General features: G+C 33.8%; 1 protein-coding gene across 5 annotated transcripts in view; it reads left to right on the forward strand.

Annotated features, from left to right (window-relative positions):
• The window catches only part of FAM149B1 (family with sequence similarity 149 member B1), a 71,830-nt gene that overhangs the window by 18,424 nt on the left and 39,629 nt on the right, over nucleotides 1–13,777 (forward strand). For 4 of the 5 annotated variants that reach the window (XM_026004412.2, XM_026004420.2, XM_072755054.1 and 1 more), the window contains 2 exons: nucleotides 11,085–11,227; nucleotides 12,026–12,142. In XM_026004412.2, coding sequence (XP_025860197.1) covers nucleotides 11,085–11,227; nucleotides 12,026–12,142 — 260 coding nt within the window. Of the gene's footprint in view, nucleotides 1–11,084; nucleotides 11,228–12,025; nucleotides 12,143–12,811; nucleotides 12,954–13,777 lie in introns of all 5 variants that reach the window. The other variant, XM_072755053.1, reaches the window with a different exon arrangement.

Genomic DNA, 13,777 nt, shown 5'->3' on the forward strand with positions numbered 1-13,777 from the left:
TTAAAAGCTCCGTTTCTAAATACAATAACATTGTGGGTTAGGCTTCAACATAGGAGGACACAATTCAGTCTATAATGCAATTGACCAGGAAGACATAACAATTCTAAATAAGTACACATCTAATAGAATTTCAGTATGGATGAAGAAAGATGAAGAATGGAATACTATCAGCCATCAAAAAAATGAAATCTTGCCCTTTTCAATGTCATGGATGGAACTAGAGGATATAATGCTAAGTGAAATAAGCCAATCAGAAAAAGAGTTATCATATGATCTCATATGTGGAATTTAAGAAACAAAACAGAGGATCATAGGGGAAGAGATGAAAGAATAAAACAAGATGAAATCTGGGAGACAAAAAAAAACTGGGAGACCATAAGAAACTTTTTTTTTTTTAATTTTTATTTACTTATGATAGTCACAGAGAGAGAGAGAGAGAGAGAGGCAGAGACACAGGCTGAGGGAGAAGCAGGCTCCATGCACTGGGAGCCCGACGTGGGCCTCGATCCCAGGTCCCCAGGATCGCGCCCTGGACCAAAGGCAGGCGCCAAACCGCTGCGCCACCCAGGGATCCCCCAAGAAACTCTTAATTATAGGAAACAAACTGAAGGTTGCTGGAAGGGGGAGGGAGTGCGGGGGATAGGGCAACTGGGTGATGAACTTAAGGAGGACTCGTGGGATCCCTGGGTGGTGCAGAGGTTTGGCGCCTGCCTTTGGCCCAGGGCGCGATCCTGGAGACCCGGGATCGAATCCCACGTCGGGCTCCCGGTGCATGGAGCCTGCTTCTCCCTCTGCCTGTGTCTCTCTGCCTCTCTCTCTCTCTCTCTGTGACTATCATAAATAAATAAAAATTAAAAAAAAGAAAAAGGAGGACTCGTGATGTAATGAGCACTAGGTATTATATAAGTCTGATGAATCACTGACCTCTACCTCTGAAACCAATAATATATTGGTTATATATTAATTAATTGAATTTAAATAAAAATTTAAAAACTCACAAAAGGATAACAAAAAAAGAAAACTGATAAAATTAAAGAGATGGATTGGTGAACTCACAATTATTGTTGAAGCTTTTTATTTTATTGTTGAAGCTTTTAATAATTAATAGAACAATTATAAAATCAGTAAAAATATACAAGATCTGATGCTATACCCAGTAAATACAGAGTACATATTCTTCTGAAGCACACGTGTAATGTTCACAAGTACAGACTGTATGGTGGACTGTAAAATGTCTCAATAATATTCAAAAGATTAAATTTCACAGAATATATTCTCTGACCACAACAGAATTAAATTAGAAATCAGTAACAATAAGAAAACCCCCAAATATTTGGAAGTTAAACAACACGCTTCCAAATATCAAATTACAAGGAAAATTAGAGGGTATTTTGAATTACATAATAATAAAAACACAAAATATCAAAATATTTAGGTGCTACTAATGTATTTTTTACAAGGAAGTTTGTAGCTTTTTTTAAGATTTTATTTATTTATTCATGAGAGACATATACAGAGAGGGGCACAGAGACATAGGCAGAGGGAGGACTGTGCAGAGCCTGATACAGGACTTGATCCCAGGACCCCAGGATCATGACCTGAGACAAAGGCACTCAACCACTGAATCACCCAGGTGCCCCAGAAGTTTGCAGCTTTATTTTTTTAAAGATTTTTATTTATTCATGAGAGAGAGAGAGAGTGGCAGAGACATAGGCAGAAGCAGGCTTCCCACAAGGAGCCCGATGTGGGACTCGATTGCACACTCTGGGATCACGCCCTGAGTCGAAGGCAGACGCTCAATCACTGAGCCACCCAGGTGTCCCAGAAGTTTGTAGCTTTAAACACCTATTTTATTTATTTATTTTTTATTTTATTTATTTATTCATGAAAGACAAAGAGAGAGAGAGAGAGAGAGGGAGGGAGAGGGAGAGAGATGCAGAGACACAGGCAGAGGGAGAAGCAGGCTCCATGCAGGAAACCCGACGTGTGACTTGATCCTGGGTCTCCGGGATCAGGCCCCATGCCGAAGGCGGCACTAAACCGCTGAGCCACCCAGGCCAAAACACCTATTTTAGAAAAGAATACAGCTTTGAATGAATAATTTGTTTCTACCTTAAGATACTGGGAAAGAATAAACCCAAAGAAGAATGAAGGAAATAATGAAGAGCAAAAATCAGTGAAACAGAAAACAAATAAAAGAAAATGAGGAAATCCAAGAGTTGATCCTTAGAAAAGATTAATAATTAATAAACTCTCTGGAGATAGTGGTCAAGAAAAAGGAAACACAAATCACAAATACCATGAATGAAGGAGGAAAGATCACCTCAAATCCTATAGACATTAAGACTATTAGTAGTAGGAACAATTTTATGCTAATAAATTCTAAAACTTAGATAAAATGGGCAAATCCCTTTAAAAATCTGAATAGTTGTAAAATTCGTAAGGAAACTGAATCAACTCTCTTAGAGAAAGTTTTAGGCCTAGGTGGTTTCACTACTGAATCTATCATGCACTTTTTTCACACAAGCTTTTTCAAAAAAATAGTAGCATTTTTAATTTACATTATGAGGCCAGCATAATATTGATGCCGCAAACCTGACAAAAACATGTCATAAAAGAAAATTATGGAGTGGGACTTCTAGTTTGGCAGAATGAATAGCTTGACAAGTCTTCTTCCCCAAAAGCAGCAATAAAACTCGATAAAATAGTCAAAGCAACCATTTTAGGAAATTGATGAAAGGTACTTAACAAAGCAAAGCAGTTATTCACTAAAATCAGCAGAACCATGTGTTAATAACAGTGAGAGCCTGTACAGAGGGACAAGCTGTGATAACTAGCAGCTTCACTACCAGAGAGGACTCAGTAGTTTGGAGCGGAACTTGGACAAACTTCTATACCCAATGCCATCATTAATAACAGTAGCAAACTCAGTGGTGTACAAACGAGGCAAAATAGTGGCTTAGATAATCTGTGGATCTTGTACTGGCTAGGGCAAAGAAAATCAATTGTCAGACTATCCAGAAATTTACCAAGGAGATCTGGGAAATAAGATAGTCATAGTGGTCTGATAAACTCTCCACATATCCAAACAGCATGCAAATATAGAGATCATGAAAGGACACAAAAATTAAAAGCCAAGGCAGACAAAATAAACAGAATACTACTATAGAAACACAAAGACATTTCATAATGATAAAAAGGCCAATTTATCAGGAAAATAAAGCAATTACAAATATATACACACTAATAATCACGCATTAAAGTACATAAAGTAAAATTTGACAGAAGTGAAGGAGAAACAAACCACACAATTATAGCCAGAGACTTCAATACACTACTCCCAATACTTGATAGAACAACTAGACAGAAAATCAGCAAGCATACTGAAGACTTGAACAACACTATTAACAAACTTGACCTAACATTCCACCCAAAGACAAAAGAATATATATTCTATATATAAAACAAATTTCATAACCCTACAAGGACTGTAACTATACAAGGTATGTTCTCCAACCACACTGGAATTGTTAGAAATTGAAACCTAGAAATTTGGGATATTCTCAAATATTTGGAAAATTAAGCAGTTCTCTTTTAATTAATTGATGGGTTGAAGAAGAACTCTACAAGGGAAATTAGAGAATATTTTTAATTGAATGAAAAGGGAAAAACAATATCAAAATTTGTAGGATGTAGCTCAAGTGGTGTTTAGAGAAAAATTAATAGCTTTAAATCCTATGGGGGTAAAATCAAGCTCATAGACACAGAGAACAGATTGTTTGCCAAAGATGGGAGTCAGGGAGTGGGCAAAATAGATGAAGGCAGTCAAAATTTAAAAGCTTCTAGTTATAAAGTAAATAAGTAATGGGGATGTAATGTACAGCATGGTGACTACAGTAAATAATATTGTATTGCATATTTGAAAGTTGCTAAGAGAGACCAAGAAAAAATTCTGTAACTATGTATGGTGACATATTTTAACTAGATTTATTGTGATCATTTTACAATATAAATTATGATAAAATTTTAAAAAAGAAAAAAGATAAAGGAGGGTCTCAAATCAATAACATGAGCTTCTACCGTTAGAAACTAAAAAAGGAAACTAAATCAAAAGCAAGCAGAAGAAAGGAAATAATACAGATTAGAATAGAAATGAATGAAATAGAAAACAAAAAACAATAGGGAAAATCAGTAAAGTCAAAAGTGGGTTCTTTGAAAAAAATTAAACAAAATTGACAAGTCTTTAGCTAGTCTGACCAAGGAAAAAGACGCAAATTAACAAGATTAGAAGTGAATGAGCAGGACATAATTATTGACTCTTCAGAAATGAAAAGGACTGAGGAACTGTAATAAGCAATTTCATGCTAAGAAATTAGATAATTTAGGGACACCTAGGTGGCTCAGCGGTTGAGCCTCTGCCTTCGGCCCAGGGCATGATCCTGGCATGAAGCCTGCTTCTCTCTCTGCCTGTCTCTGCCTCTCTCTCTCTCTCTCTGTCTCTCTCTGTCTCTGTCTCTTATGCATAAATAAAATCTTAAAAAAAGACTTAGATAATTTAGATGTAATTGACAAATTTCTAGAAAGACACAACTGACTCAAAAAGAAATAAAAAATCCATATAGATCTATAATAAATAAATTAGTAATTAAAAATCTTCCTACAAAGAAAAACCCAGGCATAAAGAGCTTCATTGATAAATTCTATCAAATATTTAAAGGAATAAATAATAGCTATCTTTCATAAACTTTTTTAGAAAATAGAGAAAGGAACAATTCCCAACTCATCCCATGAAGCCAATATTACCCTGCTGCCAAAGCCAAAGACATCACAAGAAAAGAATTCTGTATGCAAAAATTCTATAGAATCCACAAAACAAACAAATCTATTAGAACTAATAGAGTTTAACAAGACCACAAGATACGAGGTCAATATAAAAAATTGATTTAAATATTTAAAGAAAAATATTACCAGTCTTTCAGAAAAGAATTCATTCCCTGAGGCCATTATTAGCCTGACACCCAAGTCAGACAAAGACATTACAAGAAAACTACAAATTAATATCCTTCTTAAAATTAAACACAAAAACTTTAAATTATTAGCAAACCAAATCTAGCATCATAAAGGGATTATTTACCTTGACACAATGTGATTTATTCCAGGAATGCACAGCTTATGTTAAACATTAGAAAATTAATTTAATACATCATACATCATTCCATGAAGTGATATATAGAATGATGGAATAAAAGACAAAAAGGACATCATCTCAGTAGACACAGAAATTGCATTTGACAAAATCCAATGTCTATTCATGATAGAAACTCAAAAAAACTAGAAATCAAAAGGAATTTCATCAACCTGACAAAGGGCATTTCAAAACACTTGCAGCTAACATTGTATGTAATGGGGAAAGACCAAATATTTTCCTCTTAAGATCAGGAACAAGGTAAGGATATCCACACACCACTTTTTAATTTAATTTATTTTTATTTTTATTCCAGTATAGTTAACATACAATGTCATATTAGTTTCAAATGTACAAGATAGTATTCAACAGTTCTATACATTACTAAGTGCTCATCCTAAGTATACTGTTAATCTGCTTTCCATATTTTATCCATGGCCCTACCCACTTCCCCTCTGGTAGCCATCAGTTTGTTCTCTATAGTTAAGAGTCTGTTTCTTGGTTTGTATGTTTTTCTTTGTTTGTTTTGTTTCTTAAATTCCACATGTGAGTGAAATCATAAAGCATTTGTCTTTCTCTTATTTCACTTAGAATTATACCCTCTAGATCCATCCATGTTCTTCCAAATGGTGAGATTTCATTCTTTTCTATGGCTGAGTAATATTGCTGTGTTTGTGTGCGTGCATGTATACATACCACATCTTCTTTATCCACTCATCTATAGATGGACACATGGTTGCTTCCGTATCTTGACTATTGTAAATAATGCTGCAGTAAGCATAGGGATACATATATCTTTTTGAGTTAATGTTTACATATTCTTTGGGTAACTCTCCAGTTCTATTTGTCACTTTTATTCAGCATTGTACTGGAGGTTTTACTCAGTGCTGTAAGATAATATAAGGAAATGAAAGGCATCCACATTGAAAGGAGAAAAAATGAGTGGGAAATATCAGAAAGGGAGACAGAACATGAAAGACTCCTAACTCTGGGAAACGAACTAGGGGTGGTGGAAGGGGAGGTGGGCGGGGGGGGGGGTGACTGGGTAACAGGCACTGAGGTGGGCACTTGACGGGATAAGCACTGGGTGTTATTCTATATGCTGGCAAATTGAACACCAATAAAAAATAAATTTATTAAAAAAATAAAAAAATAAATATTGTCAGCGTTTATGAAACAGCAACAACAACAACAACAAAAAGGCATCCACGTTGGAAAGGACTAAATAAAAACTATCTTCGTTCGCAGATGACATGATATAGAAAATCCTGAAGAGTTCACATTCCTTCTACCCCCACAAAATCTACTAGAAGAAATAAGTTCAGTAAGATCACAGTATATCAGATCAATTTATAAAAATCAATTATGAATGTGGCATGTTTACCTAATAGAATATTATCCAGCCATAAAAAGGAAAGTACTAATACATGCTATGCTCTGGATGAACCTTAAAAGGGGGCTCAATGAGAGAAGCCAGACACAAAAGGCTATTATATGATTCTATATAATGAAATGTCCAGAAGAGCAAATCCAGAGACAAAAAAGTAGGTTAGTTGTGGCCAAGGACTGGTAGAAAGAGAAATGCAGTGTGATTGCTAATGGAGACAGAATTTCTTTTGGGGATGATGAAATATTCTGGGATTAGATACTGGTGATGTTTGCACAACTGTGAATATACTACAAACTATTGGCCCCAAACCACTAACTTGCACACTTTAAAAAGATGAATTTCATAGCATATGAATTATATTTAAATTTAAAAATCTTTCTACACATTAGCACATGAACAACTCAAAATGAAAATAAAAAATAACATCAATTCACAATAGAACAAAAGGGATAAACTTAACAAAAGAAGCACAAAACTTATACACTGGGAATTTCAAAACTTTGCTGAGAAAATGATATATAAACACATTCATGTTCATAGATTGGAACACTAAATATTAAGACTGCATTTCTTCCCAAATTGATATATATGATGTATACATACAATACATTCCCTATCAAAATCCCTACCAGTTTTTGTAGAAACTGATTAAGCTGATCCTAAGATGGATATGGAATTGTAAAGGAGTCAGATCAGCCTAAACAATATTGAAACAAAAGGAGAAAGTCAGAGGACTTACACTCTCCTATTTTAAAACTTAATAAAATGATGCTATAATCAAAACAGTGTGGTACTGACATAAGAACAGGCATAATGATCAATAGAACAGAACTGGTAATCCAGAAATAAACCCTTACATTTAGAGTCAATTGATTTTTGGCAAAGATGCTAAAGACAAAAACTGTCAATCTTTTAGAAAAAAATATGAGAAAACCTGTAATACAACAATATACAATATGACACCCCAAAAGCACAAGCCTAAAAAATTGGATAAATTTGACTCCATCAATATTAAAATCATTTGTGCTTTCAAATATATCATCAAAGGAATGAAAGGTCAAACCACAGGTAGGGAGAGAATATTTGCAATAGTACATATATTTGACAAAGGACTTGTATCCAAAACTTAAAAACTCTGTACTAAGAAGACAGCAGGTGAAAAAAATGGGTAAAAAACTTGAACTCCATGAAAGAAGATATATGACCAAGTAGCATATTGAAAGATGCTCAGTATCATTAATCATCAGAGATAGGCAAATTTAAAATGGTCATGATACACCACACTCACTAAAAAGACTGACAATATCTAATTTTAACCAGGATGTAGAGCAAAATTGAATGCTCACACATATCTGATGGGAGTGCTAAATTGTATATATGTATGTGTGTGTATATATATATATATGTATATGTGTGTTGCATATATATATCTATATATATACTTCAAAATAGTATAGCATTATACATAATACTCATAAGACCCAGAAGTTCCACTTCTATATATTTATCAGAAGGAAATAAAAATATATATCCAGAAAAAGACTTGTACATAAATGTTCATATTACATTTACTCATAACAAATAATGCAAATGTCCCTCAAAAGAAGAATAGATAAATTGTAGCATATTCCTACAATGAAATTCTTCTCAGCAATAGAATGCAATGAACACTAACACATGCAACAACATAGAAGAACCTCAAAAAAATTCTGCTGAGTGAAGGAAGCTAAACACACAAAAGTACACCTGCATAATCCTATTTATACAAAGATCTAGAACAGACAAAACTAACTTATAATGATAGAAATCAGATTAGTGGTTTCCTGACATGGGGAATGGAAGACTTCAGTTACAAAGCAGAATAAGAATACAATTGTGGAGTGATAGAAATGTTTATATATCTGGAAGATTGGGCAGCCCGGGGGGTTTAGCGGTTTGGTGCCGCCTTCAGCCCAGGGCCTGATCCTGGAGACCTGGGATCGAGTCCCACGTCCAGCTCCCTGCATGGAGCCTGCTTCTCCCTCTGCCTATGTCTCTGCCTCTCTCTCTCCGTGTCTCTCATGAATAAATAAATAAAATCTTAAAAAAAAAAAACTATCTGGAAGGCAATGGTAGTTAGTTGGGTGAACGCATTTTCAAATATCATTGTGCTATATGTGCTTGAAATGTTATTGTATGTAAATTATTCTTCAATAAGTTTGTTAAACTTTAAAATACTCAAAGAATTAAATGATAAGATAGCATCCATTAAAATTATTGGGTTTTAAAACAAAGCAGATAGAGATATTTAAGAACAGACAGATACGAAGATTCAATTTGAACTCTTGGAATGAATAGCATTTGAAATATGTCAGTAAATAAGGTAAACTGGACTGTATCCAGTTTACAGTTCCAGTGAAACAGAACTGTAGTAAACAATGATAAAACTAAGACAATCACCTCAAACTAGAGAGCTAAAGACATTGAAAATTTGAAGAGTAGTTAGGAAACATGAAACCTGGATTAAGATGCTGTAGTACATATCTAACAGAAGTTTTAGAAAGAGGAAATATTGAAAGAAATAATCACTGATTTTTTTTAAGAATTAAGATAATAGTATTCATGTTGAAAAGTTTAACAACTGAGACAAAACAAAAACAAAAAAACACTGCCAGATCAATTCCAGAGAAACTGTTGAAAATATAAAAAGAGAAATGTTAAAAGCTATTAGAAAAGATATTCTACACATTTTGGAGTAAAAATCAGACTAACAACAGAATATTGGTCACAACAAATGCCAGATGATAATGATATTAAGTCTTCAAAATGCTAAGGAAAAAAGAGATATTTTCTATATGTCATATATATATTGAATGAATATATATATGAATGATATACCTCTTATATATGCTTAATAAGATATATATATCATATTTTAGCATTCAATAATGAAGGCAAAATAAAAACATCTTAAGCATCTATGAACAAGAATTTTCCATCCTTATGTATTATACACTGAGAGAACTATTAAAGGATTGATTATATCAATAAGAAAAAGGCAGAAAAAAGGAATGGGATACACACAGAATCAGAAAGCGAAGTTATTGGCAAAGCATACTGGTAAATCTAAGTAGTTACTAAAATAAGTAATATGTGTTATAAAAAAAAACAACATTAATACTAAAATTCAAAATAAAAACATGAAAAATACTTAGAGGAAAGTTAAAGCATATCAAAGTCCTTTTTAAAAAATGTATTTTACATAATTGGATAGCTCTTTTTTTTTTAAGGTAAGCAGTCTTTAAAGTTAACCTTCATATCTATATAGCAAAGCTTTTTTAATTGGGTAGAAGCTGATTTTTATTCTTGGAGTGAAAAATACAAATTTCTTATCTTATACTTTAATAAAAGGTTTAACTTTTCTTCCACCAGAACGTTAAAGGTGCATAAATACAGATGAAGTAGAGGACAAGCAGAGAATCAGATGGCATGATCAGATTTACATTTTATAGCCATCTCTATAGGTGCTGCTAAAGAATTATAGAGGACAGGGACAACCTAAACTGTCAATTGAAAAATACAGACTACAAAATAATGCATATACACTTGGCCTTTGAACACAGGTTTGAACTATGTGGGTCCACTTTTATGTTCAATACAGTACAGTGCTGTAAATGTATTTTCTCATGATTTTCTTAATAACTTTTTCTTTAGTATACTTTATTATAAGAAAACAGTATGTAGTACACATATAAAATATGAGATATTGGCAAAGCTTCCAGTCATCAGTATACTATTAGTAGTTAGGTTTTTGGAGACTCAAATGTTATATATGGATTTTCAACTGTGTATGCAGGGGAGGTGGGGGGATGGTCAGCACCCCTAGTCCCATGTTGTTCAGGGTCAAATGTATAGGATTAACTGTCTTCAGCTCTAAAAAAATACTGGAGCCAAGCAGCTATACTAAAATTAGCAATCATTATATTTGATAGAATTATTGGTACTTTTCATTTTTTCTTCATACCTTTCTTTCAAGGTGATTATAATAAACATAGTATTTAAAAAAAATAAAATAAACATAGTATTTTTATGATAAAGAAAATATTACTTTGAAAAAGTAGATATTTCTTTTTTTTTTAATTTTTATTTATTTATGATAGTCACACACACAGAGAGAAGGAGAGAGAGAGGCAGAGACACAGGCAGAGGGAGAAGCAGGCTCCATGCACCGGGAGCCTGACGTGGGATTCGATCCCGGGTCTCCAGGATCGCGCCCTGGGCCAAAGGCAGGCTCCAAACCGCTGCGCCACTCAGGGATCCCGAAAAAGTAGATATTTCTATAAATTTTCTTTAAATAGGAATAGAAAGAAAATCTAAATATTATAAGATGAAAATTCACTAACTTTTCCTTCATGGAAATTCAGCAGTATTTCATATGGTTAAATATTAAAAACAAAACTTGATTGCTGAAAGCAAACTTTATGACTTTAAAAGCCTATCTAAATATTTTGGTGTGATATTTTCTTCTAGGAACTTGACCAAAATGCCACTGAAAAGGTCCAGGCAATGTTCACAGCCATTGATGAACTCTTGTATGAGCAGAAGTTAAGTGTGCATACTAAGAGTTTACAAGAAGAGTGCCAACAATGGACATGTAGCTTTCCTCACCTCAGGTATCAAAAGCCCTAGGATTGGCTTGTATTCATAGCAAACACTAAAACTTGAAAAGTAGATATCCAAAAAAAAATTTGTATTCTGAAATCTTTATGGGCTTGGTTTTAATGAATATAAATAAGGCCATCTGATGGATAGACTCCGTTGAGAGAAAATTCAAGTTGAAGGAAGTTTCTTGGAGTTTTCATAACTACCACTATGTTGTCCTAATTGAATAAAAACAGTTTCTATGCCAGTAGCTGAGATCTGTGTTTTGTGGCTGTCCAAACAGCTCTTCTTTTGAGCAAGAGGGTCAGAAAATGTACTTGTTTACACTGTTGTCTACAAGAAAATTCATATGTATACTTGAAAGCAGATATAAGCTGTTAGGAAACTTTCCTCAGAAACCATATTACTTGTACTTAACTATTTAAAACTTGTTCAGCATCATGTTCTTAAGAATATAATTCATAGTTTTCACTAATTCAGGCTGGCTTTCATCCATTTTGGCAGATTTAATGAAGGTTACTGTAGAGGACAGAGGGAAAATTACAAATGTTTGCTCAGTTTCCTTGGATTTTTTCAATGGTGGGAGCTATCTATAGCTTTATCATTTATGTCTCCATTCTGTGGAAGAGAGCTATGCCTCTAATAAGACTCTGGATTCACATTTTCTCTCAAGAATCATTCCTAATCAGTATCAGACTAAGTACTGAAATTTTATATAGAGCCAGCATATTTGTTCCAAAAATATCTACATTTTGTATGAATGACAGGTGAAGGTGTTTAACTGTCTTTTTATGTTGTTCATTTTGAAGGATTCTGGGTAGGCAGATAATCACTCCAAGTGAAGGTTATGGGCTGTATCCTAGATCCCCTTCTGTTGTTTCAGCTTCACATGAGGCAGCACTTTCTCAAGAAAGAGATTCTACTATGTAAGTATTTATAATATTTAAGTATTTATGTATCCAAATGTGCAAGTGTTATACTAGGTGATTCAAAAACTTTTTACTTGTTCCTATTTAATAAAGCACATAAAATTCTGTTAAGATTGACTGTACTTTTTGCGCATATGAGAATTTTGTTATATAATTTTTTGTTCAAAAAATAAGACATTCCCTAGAGTTTAAGGATATTTTTGTTATTCAGATCTATCTCTATCTTTGTATTTCTATATGTCTATAAATATAGGCACTTCCTTCTTGAAATAAAGTGTAGATAGACTGGGTTAAAAAAATTTAGGGGTCTGAGAAACACACTTTAAAGATTTTTTGAAAAAAATTTTGAAAAAGTGATTTTTCTTAAACATGTAATATTAATTCCAACTTAATTTCTTTATACACATTAAGCTGTTAGTTTGTTAGCTTAAACTGGGTAATTAGTATATTATTTAAAATAGCTAATTCTTTTGAATACCTCAAACTCTTTAAGCAACAGCAAAATAAACCTAAAAAAGATTATTCCACTTTCTTACAACATACACAAAAACAAATTCAAAATGTGAGATCTGAAACCATAAAAGTCCTAGAAGAGAACACAGGCAGTAACCTCTTTGATATCAGCTATAGCAACTTTTTTCTTTTTTCTGGGTATGTCTCCTGAAGCAAGGGAAACAAAAGCAAAAATAAATTATTGGGCTTCATCAAAAATAAGAAGCTTCTGCACAGCAAAGGAAACAGTCAACAAAACTAAAAGGCAACCTATGGAGAGGGAGAAGATATTTGCAAATGATATATCTGATAAAGGGTTAGTATCCAAAATATATAAAGAACTTATAAAACTCAACACCTCCAAAATTAATAATCCAATTTAAAAATGGGCAAAAGACATGAAGACATTTTTCCAAAGAAGCCATACAGTTGGCCAACAGACACCTGAAAAGATGCTTAGTATTACTGATCATCAGGGAAATACAAATCAAAACTACAATTAGCTATCACCTCACAGCTATCAAAATGGGTAAAATCAACAACACAAGAAACAACAGGTGTTGGCAAACAATATGGAGAAAGGGAAAACCTCTTCTTTTTAAAGATTTTATTTATTTGAGAGATAGAGCAAGCATGAATGGGGGGAGGCACAAAGGGAGAAGGAGCAGGAGGCTACCCACTAAGCAGGGAGTCCGACTTGGGGGTCAATCCCAGGACTCAGGGATCATGATCTGAGCCGAAGACAGATACTTAATTGACTGAGCCACCCAGGTGCCCAAAGGGGAACCCTCTTGCCCTGTTGGTGGGAATGCAAACTGGAATAGCCACCCTGGAAAACAGTATGCAGGTTCCTTAAAAAGTTAAAAATAGAACTATCCTATGATTCAGCAATCATGCTACTGGGTATTTACCCAAAGAATACAAAAATACTAATTAAAGGGATAAATGCACCCCAAAGTTTATAGTAGCATATATCTACAATCGTCAAATTATGGAAACAACCCAAGTGTCTATCAACTGATGAATGGATTAAGATGTGGGGTGTGTGTGTGTGTGTGTGTGTGTGTGTGTAATGGAATATTATTCAGCCATAAAAAGAATAAAATCCTGCCATGGATGGATTCTAGAGAGTATAATTTT

The sequence above is a fragment of the Vulpes vulpes genome, chromosome 4, assembly GCF_048418805.1.
Source record: "Vulpes vulpes isolate BD-2025 chromosome 4, VulVul3, whole genome shotgun sequence".
In the NCBI taxonomy this organism is placed as follows: domain Eukaryota; kingdom Metazoa; phylum Chordata; class Mammalia; order Carnivora; family Canidae; genus Vulpes; species Vulpes vulpes.